This window comes from Nycticebus coucang, chromosome X (genome assembly GCF_027406575.1).
Source record: "Nycticebus coucang isolate mNycCou1 chromosome X, mNycCou1.pri, whole genome shotgun sequence".
In the NCBI taxonomy this organism is placed as follows: Eukaryota; Metazoa; Chordata; class Mammalia; order Primates; family Lorisidae; genus Nycticebus; species Nycticebus coucang.
Window position 1 is genome coordinate 39,194,707 of NC_069804.1, and position 17,506 is coordinate 39,212,212.

General features: G+C 37.8%; 1 protein-coding gene across 1 annotated transcript in view; it reads left to right on the top strand.

Moving 5' to 3' along the window:
• The window catches only part of SYTL5 (synaptotagmin like 5), a 128,761-nt gene that overhangs the window by 18,513 nt on the left and 92,742 nt on the right, over positions 1–17,506 (top strand). The window contains exon 2 of the mRNA XM_053579914.1: positions 8,178–8,387. Coding sequence (XP_053435889.1) covers positions 8,178–8,387 — 210 coding nt within the window. The remainder of the gene's footprint in view (positions 1–8,177; positions 8,388–17,506) is intronic.

Below are 17,506 nucleotides of genomic sequence, written 5' to 3' on the forward strand. Positions count from 1 at the left end.
TATACAATCATATCACCTGTGAAGAGCGAAAGTTTGATCTCTTCTGACCCTATATGGATACCCTTGATCTCCTTTTCTTCCCTAATTGTGGTGGCTAAAACTTCCATTACAATGTTGAAGAGCAGTGGAGACGATGGGCAGCCTTGTCTGGTTCCTGATCTGAGTGGAAACGATTTGAATTTAACTCCATTCAATACGATATTGGCTATGGGTTTTGTGTAGATGGCCTCTATCAGTTTAAGAAATGTCCCTTCTATACCAATTTTCTTAAGTGTTCTGATTATGAAGGGGTGCTGAATATTATCAAAAGCTTTTTCTGCATCGATTGAGAGAATCATATGGTCTTTGTTTTTTAATTTGTTTATGTGCTGAATTATACTTATAGATTTATGTATATTGAACCAGCCTTGAGACCCTGGGATAAAACCAACTTGGTCATGATGTATAATTTGTTTGATGTGTTGCTGGATTCTATTTGTTAGGATCTTGTTGAATATTTTTGCATCTATATTCATTAGTGATATTGGTCTATAATTTTCTTTTCTTGTTGGGTCTTTTCCTGGTTTGGGGATCAGGGTGATGTTTGCTTCATAGAACGTGTTGGGTAGTCTTCCTTCTTCTTCTACTTTTTGGAACAGGTTGAGTAATATAGGTACTAGTTCCTCTTTAAAGGTTTGGTAGAATTCTGATGTGAAGCCATCTGGTCTTGGGCTTTTCTTTTTAGGGAGATTTTGTATAATTGATGCTATTTCAGAACTTTATATTGGCCTATTCAACATTTCCACTTGATTCTGGCTAAGTCTTAGGTGATGTGCTTCCAAGTATTGGTCAATTTCCTTCAGATTTTCATATTTCTGAGAATAAAGTTTCTTGTAATATTCATTAAGGATTTTTTGAATTTCTGAGGAGTCTGTTGTTATTTTGTCTTCGTTATTTCTGATTGATGAAATTAGAGATTTACTCTTTTTTTCCTGGTTAGGTAAGCCAAAGGTTTATCTATTTTGTTGACCTTTTCAAAAATCAACTTTTTGATTTATTCATCTGTTGTATAATTCTTTCATTTTCAATTTCATTTAATTCTGCTCTAATTTTGGTTATTTCTTTTCTTCTACTGGGTTTGGGGTTGGAATGTTCTTCCTTTTCCAGTTGCTTGAGATGTCCCATTAAGGTGTTAACTTCCTCTCTTTTCGTTCTCTTGAGGAAGGCTTGCAGTGCTATACATTTCCCTCTTAGGACTGCCTTTGTAGTATCCCACTGGTTCTGATAATTTGTGTCTTCACTGTCGTTTTGTTCCAAAAATTTGGCAATTTCCTTCTTAATCTCATCTCTGACCCAGCTATCATTCAGCATAAGGTTATTTAACTTCCATGTTTTTGTATGAGTATGCAGACTCCTGTTGTTACCTAGTTAAACTTTTATTCCATGGTTGTCTGAGAAGATGCAAAGAATAATTTCTATTCCTTTAAATTTACTGAGGTTAGACTTGTGACCTAAAATGTGATCAATTTTGGAGTTATGTTCCATGGGCTGATGAGAAGTATATATATATTCAGTTTTGTTGGGATGAAATGCTCCGTAGATGTCTGCTAAATCCAAATGTTGGATGGTTAGGTTTAAATCTAAAATTTCTTTGCTCAGCTTCTTATTGGAGGATCTATGCAACACTGACAAAGGAGTATTGAAATCTCCAACTATGATGGAGCTGGAGAAAATCAAGTGGATCATGTCTGTTAGAGTTTCTGTTATAAATTGAGGCACATTCTGGTTGGGTGCATAAATACTAATAATTGAAATCTCATCATATTGTGTATTACCCTTAACAAATATGAAGTGACCATCCTTATCCTTCCTTACTTTTGTTGGTTTAAAGCCTGTTGTATCTGCAAATAGAATTACAACACCTGCTTTTTTCTGATTACCATTTGCCTGAAATATGGACGACCATCCTTTCACCCTGAGTCTATATTTATCTTTTAAGATAAGATGTGACTCTTGTATGCAGCAAATATCTGGCCTGAGTTTTTGTATCCAGTCAGCTAACCTGTGCCTCTTTAGAGGACAGTTTAAGTTGTTCACATTAATGGAGAATATTGATAAGTCTGGTAAAATTTGGGTATTGAGTTTTTTGAAAGGCCAGTGGACATTTTTAATCCTTTTGCCACTGTGGAAGTTGGAGTTTGATCAAAAGTTCCTGAGTGAGTTTAATTTTGTGGTAGAGGATTGGGCTGGTCATTATGGAGGATAGGTCTAAGAATATCCTGAAGAGCTGGTTAGGTTATGGCAAATTTCTTCAACATATGAATGTCATTAAAGTATTTAATTTCTCCATCATAAATGAAACTCAGTTTAGCTGGATACAGGATCTGGGGTTGAAAGTTATTTTGTTTTAGGAGATTAAAAGTCAATGACCACCTTCTTCTGGCTTGAAAAGTTTCAGCAGAGAGATCTGCAGTCATTCTAATATTCTTCCCTTTGTAGGTAATGTAGTTCTTACATCTGGCGGCTTTCAGAATTTTCTCCTTCATATTAACTTTAGTGAAGTTAATTATGATATGCCTGGGGGATGTCTTATTTGGATTGAGTCGTACTGGGATTCTGAAACTGTCTGCTATCTGAATTTCAGAATCTCTTGGCATGTCTGGAAAATTCTCTTTCATAATTCCATGGAGAAGGGCCTCTGTGCCTTGTGAGGCCACTTCATCACTTTCAGGGATTCCAATGAGGTGGATAGTAGCCTTCTTTGAATTAGCCCAGAGCTCTCCGAGAGAATGATCTGTTTTTGCTCTCCATTTCTCTTCCTCTTGGAGAGTTTGGGAGGTTCAAAGGCTTTGTCTTCAATGTCAGAAATCCTTTCTTCTGCTTGCTCCACTCTGTTACTGAGGGATTCTACTGTATTTTTCAGATCTTTGAGGGCTGCAAATTCTTGCTTCAGTGCGTCAGAATCTTTCGTGGTTTTGTCTTTATATTCATTAAATTCTTGAGACAACTTTTGAATGTCTCCTCGAATTTCTAATTCCGACTTTTTAATTCCTCCTCAAATTTCTAATTCCAAATTTTCCTCCATTCTATTAATCTTGTTTGCAATCCAAATTCTGAATTCGATTTCTGACATCTCGGCCAGCTTTTTATGAATGGGATCTTCAGTTACCTCTGCCATATCTTTCCTTGTGGGGGTTGATCTATTCTGGTTATTCATGTTACCAGAGTTTTTCCGCTTATTCTGCCCCATGATTATTTCACACTGTTTGACTTTTCCCCTGGAGCTTTGTCAAAGACCCGTACAGTGCTACGACCTGAGAAACTGGGGACCTGTTTGGTGTAGTGGGGCTAATTGGTTCTGTCTTTTTTTTTAGCTGGTCTCTGTCCGACCCTAGTGAAATAGTTACTGTGGGTTGAAGTCTCAGCTGTGGAGAAATACAAGCAATTAAGTCACATCGCCCCCCACAGGCAACAATTGGAAAAGGAAAATCAAACCTTCCTACAACCACACACCCAGGGCACCAGTTGGATAGTCCTTGGGTGATTGGCTCAGTTCAAAAGGTCCAAATCAATTGTCTCAGTCAGTATCTGTCTCAGGTGGGAGAGTTTAAAAGGTATCTGGCAACTGGATTGCACGTGTCTGCTGACAACTCAAATATGACTAGCTCTGGTGCTCCGTGAAGTCAGGAGGACCCACCCAGCAAATAGATTAGTCTGGGAAGGTTGATGCTTTCTTCCCCACCTTGCAACTCTGTCACACCCAGTCACTGATAGCCCCACAGGACTGTGACTCAGTTGCGTCCAATGAGCCGATACTCCAGGGGTTTGCACTTGCCTGAATCACAAAGAAAATCTTTATCTGCTCAGCCAGGCCACTGCTCTCTGCCTCTGTCCAGCAGTGGGAGGTGAGGCCTGACAAACTTGGGCGCTTGATGGAGGCTGGGGAGTGTTCACTCAGTTCCAGCCCTGCCCCTGATTGATGTTACTGACAGAACAGAACAACTTTGCAGGATTTTGTTTTGTCTCTGCTAAATTCTCCTGCAGAAGAGAAGCTGTTTTGAGTTCCCAGAACCTGCGCCTCAGGCCCTGTCTTTGTTCCTGCAGGTTTGTATTCACAGCCTGGTTATCTATCAGTTCTAGCCTCCTGCCTTCCTTTGTCTATAGGCTGATGATCCCCTAAGGGCCAGGTACATCTTAGGCTCAGTAAAGTGGTCCTCTGGGTCAGACCTGCCCTGGGAATTTCCTGGCTCTGTGCATGCATTTTCTAGTCCCCACGCTCCACCCAGGCCGGTACTGCCTCAGGCAAACCCTTTATTCACGGGGTCTGCGTTTCAGTCCCAGATCTGTTCCGTGGTGGTTGCCACCTGAGAAGATTGGGCCTCCTCTTGTTGCCCAGGGAGACAGGGGGTATGGCTTCAGAATATCCGGGGGTGAGCCCTATTGTTGCCAAAAAGGCTGCTGCTCCTCACCTCAGGGCACCGCTGCTCCAGCATGGTTCCCTCTCAGCTGACTGTCCTCTCCTCACTCCCGTGCTGCAGAATCAGGACTGACCAGCTGCTGTCCAGGCCCTGTCCACATCCCTCGAGACATCACCCAAGAATCTGGACTCCTGGGGGACAGACCTCCAGACCTCAGAGTGAGAGGGGAGGGGAGTGCTGGGAGGTCAGAATTGCAGGTAGAGAATATATACAGTTTTATTCAGTTTTATGCCTGCTTTGAAAAGAAACTGGGTCATGCATGCAATGAAGACTGCTAAGATTGGTTGTTTTTGTAATATGGAGCCATATATTTTTTCAGCATTTTTTTCCCTATAAAGTGAGCACAGGAATATGATGTGAAATGAGCAGTAGAATGTATTAAAGTTAGCTGTTATCCATAAGAAAGGGGGACTACTACCTTCTGTAGAATCCATGCTGTGTAAGGTAATCCCCCAGGAGGTGGAGTCATTCATCAACCCTTATCCTTTGCCTCCTTCCCTTATAGAGGTTGACATGTCACTTTCCCAGCCTCTGTTGCAGCTGGTGTGATGTGACACTATCTGGGCAAGGAAACCTAAAGAGAAGTCTGATGGGAGGACTTCTGGGTTAGCTTTTGCTCTTCTGCTAAGACACAGATGCAGCTGGTGCCCTTTCCATTTTCTTTCTGCCTTAAATAAGAATGTTATACTGAAACTGCCTAGCCTTTTTCATACGATAAACCACACTTTGAGCACAGGGGATGGAAGTTATACTGACTTCCTAGTGATGTTATTTTGCAACAGAACTAGTGCAAGCAACTGCCTAACTCTGGATTTCTTGTTCTAGGAAGTGTGGGGGGAAGAAACCTGTATTTTAAGCTTGTTACTTGAAACGAGAAACAACTCTAGTTATGTGATGGCTTTCCTGTTTATGAGATGTATCAGTGAGTACTGTGCTTGTAGCCTAGAACCTCACTTTCCCCAGATACCTTCCTGAGGCTGGGCCAGCAATGCAGGAACCAAATGGCTCACCCTACTTTGTAAGTGCTAGCTGATAATACTGAGGACAGAGACGTTTCTCAATCTGTTTCTCTCCTTTAGTTCCTTGTACTTCTCTTTCCCTTTGGCACTATTTCTCTAACCATGCATTTCTTTTCCCTCCTATTGCCCTTGCTCTGCCTTTTGAGTGTCTAAAAATGGCTGTGTCCAATTAATGGAGAGTCTCCTAGATGTGATTAAATTAGGACAATTTTTCAGACAGGTCTGAAAAATCACTAAGCTGTTTAATATTTTGTTCCAGCCTATGGAATTCTTCTTAGCTTTCCCCTACATATTTCAGAAATAGTTGCCAGAATATTTGTGACTATTACCACCAATTGCCTTAAAAATTGCTCAACCAGAGTCTTAATTCTTGCTTTCCTGTGACCTGATCTATACTGGGCTCTTTCAGACTCTGAAACTGTGAACTGTGTGAAAGGTGATTGCTAAATAAAGCCCTGTCAAGTAGAGCACAAAGAGAGATGTGATAGAAATGTTTGACTAACTTATAGTAATAATTTCTCCAAGTGGTCTCAGCCACTGTAGTTTAAGGAGCTGCTAAGTGGTTAAATTTCAGGCACCTGATCATGGACTCTTTGGGAGAGAATTTGCCTCTGAAATATCACCCAATCCCCTCATTTTTTTAGTTTATTACTCTTTGGCACACCAACCTATTCAGATAGGGCTGCTATCTAGGGGTGCTGGCTTTGTTTTACTCATCTTAATCACTTTGTTTTTTTATCACTGTTGCATAATTTTTTGTAGACTTTGACTAGGCAACGTGTTAGTCCTCCTGTGCTGTGAGGTGTTCAAACATCTGTTGTGATCCTACAATTAATACAATTGTGGTCTTTAAATCACAATGAACTCTGTTATTTTAAAGCTTGTAGCTTTTATAAGTTTTCAAAAATAAATTGTGAAAGGCTTTCCTTATACCCAATTTCATGAGCCGGGTACTCTCTTTGAGAACATAAGGGTATTTTGTAAGCTTACATTAGGGATTAGGAAAATGTGCCATTTGTTCTTGTCATTTGTGCTTAGATGGACAAGAGTGTGGGGATGTACGTGTGTTATTTGTTTTCTTCTTGACTAACATCAAGGGTGAGGGTAATCCTTTGTAAATATCCTGTTTTCACTCATTTTTATGGATCGACGAATTAAACAATGATTCACAGATTTTGGAAACTTTACTGTTTGAAAATTCTCCAATTATGAATCTCTCATTAGTCTGGAAATTAAAAGACCCAGTTTCTGCCTCCATCTATACTGCTTATTATCTTTAATATGAAACTAATAATGCCCCACAAGTTAGTTTTAAGAATCAAAAGAAATAATAAATAGCTTTAAATATTCATCTGCTGTATAATCTTGCATGGAATTGGATTCTGAACAGTATATACAAGGTACTAAAGTAATCATTCCTACCTTTAGGAAGATGCTAGTCTAGATGGGTATGACACAGTTTAGTACTATACATGTAAAAGGTGATTATATGAGATGAATCTGGAATATTTTTCTGGAACTTAAAGTTTTTGTTTTGAAGGGATTAAAGATAAATAGTGTAAAGAAATGACATGTCTGTGAAGCATTTAAATGGGGAAGAATCTATCTTCTGGAACTATATTTTCCAAATTCAGCAGTACACTACATTAGAATAAATAGGGAAGCTTTAAAAAATACCATTGCCTAAGCCATATCCCACACTAATTACAATAGAATCTGTGGAAGTGAGGCCTGGGTATCAGTATTTTTTAAACTTTCCAAGTTATTCCAATGCATAGCCAAACTTGAGAACTAATGTCCCAAAGCCAAGCTCCTCAAACTTTAATCACCTGGAAATTTTGTTAAAATGCAGTCTAAGGTTATACCCGAGGGTCTGCAGTCCCAACAAGTTCCCAGGTGATGCTTATGGTGTTAGAATAAGGTCCACACTTGGAATAGTAAATTTGCAAAGGTTAGATATATACATTACATGTCAAGTAGCAAAAGAAGGAACATGGAACTAAGATTTGTTTATTATCTATATGCCAGGCACCATGTTGTGAACTTCACATATATTATTTAATCTTAAAAACAGCTGTGGGAGAATACTGTTACTCTTATTTTAGAAATGCAGAGACTGATATATCATGGTATATCATTGCCTATTGTTGGACAGTTAATTCATGATAGAACCTGGATCCAAAGATAGGCATAGCCATAGGTTAATGGAGATTGTTGGAAACTTTCAACAACTAAGGAGAAACATTTAGATCCAAATTGGTGGGCAGTGTCTTTGCAGGCATAATCTTCATGGGATCACTTAAGGAAATTAGCAATGTTTCTGAGTTTGATTTCACACTCTTGCCTCATGCAGTGTGTCTAGGCAGGTAAAGAACATGGTATCGTGCATACAACTAGAGTAGGGCCATGCCTCAGTGTTATCGTGTCAAAGATAATCTGGAGAAGTCAGAATGAATGTATACTAATAGTGAAATAGTAGTGCTAGTGAAGGATGCGAAAATTCAAAGGTAAAAACAAATGTCTTAATTTTCAACTACTGATATCAAAGGATTATTGATTCTGGAGGGAGAAATTGTATTTCCTGAAAGTATTTAGCTCTGATTCTTTCACTCAAATATTCTTCTAAGTGAAACTGTCTCTTAAAGGTAGTGCTGCTCCTCTGTTTTTGTTTTTTAAGTGATTTTTTTTTCTTTCCTTCCAGGAAGTTGAAAAATGAACTCTTAGAAGCAAAATGTAGAAGTGGAAAGACTCAAAAGGAGGCCAGCAGAGTCTGTGTTCACTGTCAGAGAAACCTGGGCCTAATTTTTGACCGTGGAGACCCATGCCAGGCCTGCTCACTAAGGGTGTGCAGTGAGTGTCGGGTCACAGGCCTTGATGGCAGCTGGAAGTGCACTGTCTGTACCAAAGTCGCGTGAGTTTCTTGCCTTTCATAGAAAGTGGAGATTTGATGACTGAAGAGATTGGAGTGGGGAATGCAAGAAAGAAAAAGAGTATTTTCTTTTTTTTTCTTTTTTTTTATTGTTAAATCATATCTGTGTACATTAATGCGATCATGGGGCACCATACACTGGTTTTATAGACCGTTTGACACATTTTCATCACACTGGTTAACATAGCCTTCCTAGCATTTTCTTAGTTATTGTGTTAAGACATTTATATTCTACATTTACTAAGTTTCACATGTACCCTTGTAAGATGCACTATAGGTGTCTTAAATTTAGGGATTGAGCATAGGGGTTAAAAGTACAGCCCAACTACAGGCGCAGCAATACCTTCCCTGGCAATGGTCTGGGATGTGTGTATATTGGGGGGTGGGGAAGAGAGAGAGAGAATGAGAGAGGGGGGAGAGGGAGAAAGGGAGAGAGAGGAGCCTATGCACACAAGAGCAAGAGAGACAGGGGGACACAGAGACAGAGTTTAAAAAAAAACATGAAGCACAGTAAAATCAAAAGCCTCACAGAATCAGGTCTCTTTCTACATTTGAAAACCACCCATTATCTCTCCTCTCTTACAGCCCCTTGCCTCCACAAGTCTTCTCAGAAGGCACAGACAATTCATTTGATACATCCTTAGACACTCAGAGTGACTAGCAAGGGGGTATCAACTGTCTAGCTTGCTCTGTACCTCAGATGAGCGGCTAAGCTAGAGAAGTTCTTGAATTTCCTCCAAACCTACTTTCTCCTTGAGAAATGAAAAAGGGAGAAAACCTTTCCATTGACCTCTCTGTTTAGCCTGAGGGCATGTAGTGGGCCTGAATTTCATTTCACCAACTTGAGTGCAAGTCAAGCATCATAGTTTTCTCAGTTACATTAAATCGGAATCTAAGCATGATTCAATTTCTACTTCTCCTAGGGCCTTCTAAACTCCCATCCTTTCAAGAAGTCTCCACTCAGTCATCTGGTATGTTTTTCCCTCCTAACATAACATTGTCTCCTCTACTCTGGGAAATGTCTTATAATGTCATTTTAAGACAACTCAATGAGATCTATCTTGCCTATGCTTGAAGTGAGGGAAGCATCACTCCAATATTGGTTTGGCTTGGTTGGATTTTTCCTCTAACTCATCCTGTTATAGGAGTTAAGAAGCTGTCTTAGGATGGAAAGAGAATAGTGTGCAGTAAAAATGACCTTTAATTTCTGCCTTCTCTGAGAACTACTGATCTGTCAAAGATGCCTATATTCAGTGATTGCTTTACGTGGGCAATGTTATTTTTCTGTTTCATAACGGTAATCCAGAACATAGCAATGAGCAATTCATACTGTGTCTCAACACTGGATTGAGATAAACCGTTTTAAAGAAATGAACCGTTTAAGTTCTTTCATTACTCATTTTATCAGTACCATGAGTTAACTGATTGCACGGCTGGAGTTCTTCAGCACTAATTTTAGATACATTACTTTGATTTACTTAAGCAACCATCCTCAATATTTTGTCCCACATAAGAAAAAAAATATTTTATGCTTCCTTCCTATCATTAGCAAACATCCTTTGCCAGACCTATGAGGATGAATACTGATGAAATAGACATGTGGGTTTCAGTGTAGCCTTTTACTGATTTGATGGAGATCTTTGTGTAATCTGCATACAAGTTATATTGATTACCTATACTGCAGACATCCTCTTCCACTTCTGACTTGGCTTTTCATGCTCCTAAAGGTGCCATTTGATGAACAGAAATCTCTTCTTTTTTAGTAGTTCCATTAGTTATTTTTTCCCTATATGATTAGTGATATTTTTTCTCTATTCTTTTAAAGAATACTATCCCTAACTCTCAAATCATGAAAATATTTTATGTGATCTTTTGTAATTGTTTTATCTTTTACCTTTAGACTTAGAATCTACCTGAAACTTATTTTTGTGGATGATGTGAGTTAAGAACTGATTGAGTGTTATGCAGTGGTTGATTTGAGAATCCTAGATATGTCTATTAAATAATGTTTAATTGTGTTTCCCAAATCTTCCTTATCTTTACCTACTTTTTAACCTGCATATTGAGAGAGGTATGCTAAACTCCCATAATAGTTATGATGGATTTTCTATTTATCTTTTTAATAATGATTATATCTGCTTTATATTTCTAGATGTACTCCATAGTTACCTTTTCCATTGTTTTTTATTCTTTGCTATGTCTCTATGCTTCCATTTGGAATAATCTCCTGTCTAAATGGTACCCTTTAGTATTTCCTTTAGTGTAGTTCTGCTAGGGATGAGTACCCTCAATTTTTGTTTTTCCTAGCGTGTCTTTATTTCACTCTTAATTTTCAATTATGTTTTCACTGGTTATTGAATCCTAGGTTAGAGTTATTAACTTTCAGTGATTTGAATACTTTACTGGCTTCTGATTTCCAGTGTTTCTGTTAGGAAATCAGTTCTTAGTACATTGTTGTTCCTTTGAAGGTCATACTTTCCTTTGACCATATTTAGTATTTTTCTCTTTTCTGTAGTGTTTTCAAGTTACTATAATATGGCTAAGTCTGATTTCCTTGTATGTATTCAACAATTCAACCCCCTTGGGGTTCCTAGAGCATCTTGAATCTACTATCTTAGTATCTTCTGTCATATTTCAAAATCTCTCAAATGCTATCTCTTTTTCCTCATTATTTTCTCTTCTACTCCAAGTATTCCAAATATGTATCTTAATAATATTCAAACTATTTCATATCTCTTATGCTCTTTACTGTATTTCTTATCCTTTTATATCTCTAAATTTAGTTTGTGCTTTTTTTTCTAACCTATCTTCTAGTCCACAAGTCCAGCCTTTGGCTATATCTGATTTGCTGTTAAACACGTCTATTTATTGTATTTTTCATTTTTAGAATTTTTATTTTACTTCTGCTGTGTATTCCAATTATCCGAAGAATTTCTCATTGTTTCCTTGTAATTTCTTGAAATAATTATTTGTAGTTATTTGAAAGTCTGAATTATAGCTCTATTATCTGAGTCTCCAATGGGACTATTTGTATTGTCTGTTCTTTTTCTTGGTTTTTGTCATGCCTCTCTTACCATAAATTTGGTAGGTTTGGATTGATGTTCAATGTTTATGAAAAATGGTAAAGTTTATTGAGAATTTATCTAATATGAATCTACTGAGAATATACATTTTCTTCTGGAAAGAAGCTAGGATAGGGCTACTGCAATTTAAGATTACCTTAATCAAGTCAGAGATTAAATTAATTCAAAAACTGGGGCCTCCGTGCCTATGAGGCCTGATCTGTTTTCTGGATCACATTTACTCCTAGGGAATAGTCCTTCAGGGTCTTATAACATAGTTATTAGGTGAGAGAGGCAATTGATTTTATATTTTATAGACAGTGGAAACAAGAACACTAAGAGTTAGAATGTGCATTGGTAAAGTTGGGATGAATATCAAAGTTTTGTTTATTTATATGTGTTTCTTCATCCAGATGTTTTTCCACCAGACTCTGCCAAGGTGAGGTTTTCCATTTCAAGGTAATGAATAAGGAAATGAAATTTTAACAAATTACTGATCCTCCAAATGCAGAATCTAAGAACTGATGGGGAATTTCTCATTAACAATTTTTCTAATTCTTATGCATTACCATTTTATTTGACCCTTAGTATTTAACCCTTAGTTTTTTTCCATTTATGTTCATCCTCTTCTTTATATCTCATTCATTCAGACAACAGCAACTGCAGACTGTGACTCAGAGTCCTTCAATCTGTCTTAACTTGCCTCAAGCTTCTGTATAGGGAGAGGAATTGGATCTTTAACTTCTAAATTCCAATTGCAATTACTGAAGCATACTTTTTAATACAAAACTCAAGGGGATTGTGTATTCACACATTTTCTCATCAACTCATTGGTTTATTAGTATGGATGGTAAGAGCAGGTCTAATTCACTCAAACTTTCTCCCTAAATCTTGTCAGATTAACTTTGGATTGTATTAATTAGAAGTTAACTTTTAACATGATAAGTCTTTGAAATTCGGAGATTGTTATAGAACCTAGTCTACCCAAACTAATACAGCCCCTTCCTATATGTATTCCCTGATACATATCTATCTTCCTCCACTATATTATAAACTTAGTAACCATGAAGTCAGGGAGTTTTATCTATATTGTTTACTGATGTTCTAGTGCCTAAAAGAATATTATAGTAGGTACTCAATCAATATTTGTTAAATGGATAGATAGATGGATAGATTAATAAATGTACAGATGAATGGATGAATGAGTGACCAGCTTCTACTTAAAGCATTTAGGTTTTGGATGGCACCCATAGCTCAATGGGTAGAGTGCCAGCCACATGCACTAGAGCTGGTGGGTTTGGACCCAGCTAGGGCCTGCTAAAACAAAAAAAAAATCTGGGCATTGTGGTGGGCACCTGTAGTCCCAGCTACTCTTGAGCCCAGGAGTTGGAGGTTGCTGTGAGCTGCGACACCATGGCAGTCTACTGGGGTGACATAGTGAGAACTCTGTCTCAAAAAGAAAAAAGTAAGTCATACCAAATGCATTTGACCTCTGAACAAAGTAAATTTCTAATTGTCATAGAAAGATATAACTATAAGACAAGTTGTCAAGAGGTATAAGAATAAATAGTAACAAAGTAAGTTCTGTGACTTCCTGGAGAAATGTTTCTGCTTCAATAAATACAGAATTTCCGACTCAGTGATACCCTTTTATTGACAAAACAATAATTGAATAAAACCAACCATCCACCTATCCAATCAATCTATCCATCCCTCACTTCCTCCCTTCTACACATTTACTGATAACCTGTTGGTAAACAGAGCTTAAGGAAACCACATTGAATGGAACATGGCTACCCTCAGTGGTTTCACAATCTAAGGAGGAGAATCAGTTTATTAAATTATTGTTTCATTCACAAAAGAAATTTTGTCTTGATGCATTAAAATATCCCAAGGAAGAAACATATTTTGATGTATGATTCTTATAGTTCTGTGCAACAACTTATAGTTATATCCTTTTGTGACAGCTGTAAATTTATGTGATGAATGTTTAATTTGACCTATCACAATTCCTTCTCACATTTAAAGCTTCTCCAATATTCTCACTACTAGTCTGTGTGCTCTCAGAGACAAACTATCTATCAGTATTAGAAGTATCTTGTTTGCTATTCATGGAGTGGCTTTCAAAAGGAAGCGTGAATGATATTTTATTGGCAGTGAACACCCTTTGTTGTGAGAGAATGCTAAAGCCTCACTGGGCTGTCTCCATGTTTAATAGACCATAAAATTGAAATTTCCACCCTGACCTCTAAGAGATGAGATGCGTCAGAAGGTGACTCATTCTCTAATCAGTTGGAAGAACAACCTTTATTGTCATTTACTTTGGATTGGATAAAAGTAAAGAGGTTTTATTGCTGTAGCACTGTAACAATTACAGCAAGGACTGTTAGAGAGAGGCTATCAGTTATAATGGGCTAAGGAGCCCCTGACATTTTCTCCAACCTCTTATGATTGTAATAAGTTGGCTGCTATAGGTCTCATTTTTAAACTAATTCAATAGCATTACAATGAAAGGGACCTTGACCCTCCTAGTTAATTAAATTTGCTATCTTAATAAGACCTACAGAATTCCACATTGATTATGATAGTCAAGGTAGTTGCCACCTAACTCAGAGACAGTCATGATGATCATTTTTCTAATTAGCACCCTCATTGAACTCAGAAAGACCTAAAAGATAAAAGCTACATGAGAGGGAACCAAGAAGTGAAATACTTCAAATATGGTATTGATGGATTAATCTTTTGTTCATGCTTCATTGCAACATTTTATGCTGCTATATGCTGCTTGTGAGACTCTTTGTCTCTTTAAAGTAGGAGGAGCCTGAAACTTTTGGTTTTGATGAATTGATAAAATGATCACTGCAATAGATGAAATATAACTTAAATAGATAAAATGTAAGGGGTTCTATCAGTTAACTTGTAAAAGATAGTAGCAATGGATAGAATTTGCATAGTGTAGGAAGGAATGTATGAGAAACAGAACTACAACTCCTGACATTTGGAAACTGGTGTGAGACTTACACAGGGTGTCCATTATGGACAACATGTATGTAGACCTTGATGTTGTTAGGAGCTGACCTGGTACTCATAGGTAGGTCAACTGTTGGACGTAAACCATGTCAGGGCACCAGCAACCCACTAGATCATTCTACAGCCATAATAAAATGAGACAAAACAAGAACACTTCATATTTTGTCTAAGCACTGAGAAGAACAAGGTGAGCTTTCAAGACACAAAGTATCAAATACTCTCATTGTAGGCAAATGTGAATAACCTGCTGGTTCCTTACCAATGAAAGCTTCAGCCTAGGACTAGTCCACCCTTCTAGATAAAACATATCAAGATAGCAATGATAGAATTGTTCCTACTTCCTGACATTATCTAATCCTGAGAAGATTTCCTGCTCCCTTGAATTACCTAACATAAACCTAAATCCTATAGAAAATCCTTTTAAATAACTTCTTACCAAATGAGACTCCTCATCATGATTCCTCATGATGTGTGTTTTCCTTCATTGCAGTGGGCAAAAATCTCAATTTGATCAACCATAGATGAATTCCTGGTAATCACTGGCCTCGTGAGTATTGACAGTTGCTGCTTAGTTTTTTCAGATGAGATTGGGTGTGCTCAGGGTGTAAGGCAATACACTATATGTATATAGTCATTTCAAAATCACCTCAAGTTTAGCAAATTCCTAAAATCCAACTGCAAGAAAGAGATTCACATCCCAGTAATCCCACACTGACCCAGAGATTTTTGGAATGGTTAGAAGCTATTTTGAGTTCCTAGGCTTGCTATTTTGTATCATCTAGCAATTACGGTAGAACCTCTGTAAATTGACCATTGATGGGATGGTAACAAACTGATCAACATATAGTTGTGGTCAACATAAGGAGCTAGGCCTACTGTCCTAATACCTACATGTGGTACATGTCTGGTCTGTGAAAATTAGGTCAAGTTAAGGAGGTGGTCAGTGTAGGAAGGTGGTCAGCTATGGAGGCGCTACTGCTTTGTTCACTGTGGGCATGGTACCTTAATACCTACACAAACTAGTAAAATGTTTTTAAATATGAATATATCACACATATGAAAGACACTCTATAATACATATGTGTGGTTTAAACAATAATTAAAAGAGCACCTGTGTATTCATTCATCACTCAGTTTAAGAATTGGAACTTTCTTCAGCCTGGGAAATACTGAGACTGTGTCTCTACAAAAAGAAATAAAATATCAACTGGGCTTGGTGGTGCACACCTACAGTCCCACCTACATGGGAGGCTGAGGCAGGAAAATCGCTTGAGCCCTGGAATTGGTGGCTGCAGTAAACTATGATAACACCACTGCTCTCCAGCCTGGACAATAGAGTCAGACTCTGTCTTAAAAAAACGATGGGGTGGGGGGCAGCACCTGTGGTTCAAAGGAGTATGACACCGGCCCCATATACCGGAGGTGGTGGGTTCAAACCTGGCCCTGGCCAAAAACATTCTTATTTTTAAATCCCTGGTTTTACTTTATGGTTTTAATGCATTTGGTTGTGTCCATAATAATATATAAACATGCATTTTGGATGTTATGGAAATAGAATACTGTATATATTCTTCTGTGACTTTCTTGGCTCAACTTTTTCAACTTTTTTTATGAAATGTGTCCATGTTTGTGAGAATAGGATTACATTTATCTTCACTGTTATTATCATATTCCTTTAATATATCCATTTTCTCATTGATGGACATATAGATTGTTTCATTTTATAATGTTACAGAAATGCTGCTATGGCATTCTTGTACACATGGCCGGACAAACATGTGCAAGTGTGTACAACCCCCGTGGAATTTTTAAATGTGCTAGTCATGACCCATTGGTGGATTGTGACCAGCCTGTGGCTCAATGAGTAGGGCACTGGCCCCATATGCCGAGGGTGGCGGGTTCAAACCCAGCCCCAGCCAAACTGCAACAAAAAATAGCCGGGCGTTGTGGCGGGCGCCTGTAGTCCCAGCTGCTTGGGAGGCTGAGGCAGGAGAATCGCGTAAGCCCAGGAGTTAGAGGTTGCTGTGAGCCGTGTGACGCCACGGCACTCTACCCGAGGGTGGTACAGTGAGACTCTGTCTCTACAAAAAGAAAAAAAAAAATGAAACAGAATAGAATACGTTTAGTATCCATATAAATCTACACATACGTATTCATGTACTTATGCATGCACACACACACATGTTTTTATGCTCTAAAGTGTAATGCAAAATGTATTTCTTACTGTGACCTCTGCCAAAAGTGTTTGAGAAGACACGTTAGGATGTGCACCTAGACATGAAATTGCAGGACAAATATTATTAGGATGTGCAGCTTTACAAAATAATGTTAATGTTTTTCATATAAATTCCTTTAGGGTTATATAAAAGTTTCCTTTATGATCTTACCAACACTTGATATCACAAAATTATTTTTTCTACACCAATAGATATCAAAGGATATCTCCCTATCATTTCAGTTTGCATTCAGTCCGTTTACTCATGAGAGTAGACATCTCTTCATGTATTTATTGACCTCTTGTGGTTCCTTTTCTGTGGTATGACTATTTATGTGTACTGAATGATTTTCTGTTAGGTTGTTGGTCTTTTTCTTATAATTTTAAAGTATAATTTGTGACTACCTTCATCTCTAAAAACACTTTGCCCTAAAGCCTATTTTGTCTGTTATCAATATAATTACATCAAATTTCTTTTGTTTAATAGTTGTATAGTGCATATTTTTCCACCATTTGAATTTCAACCTTTCTGAAATATGGCAATAACAGTCAAGATGAGAGGCTAATTAAGGACACAACTCCTTTCACCATAGCTTCAAAGAAAATGAAATACCTAGGAATATACCTAACAAAAGAGGTTAAGGACCTCTATAAAGAAAATTATGAAATCCTAACAAAGGAAATATCAGGGGATATTAACAAATGGAAGAACATACCATGGCTTGGAAGATTCAACACTGTTAAAATGTCCATACTTCCCAGAGCAATTTACCAATTCAATTCCATCCCTATTA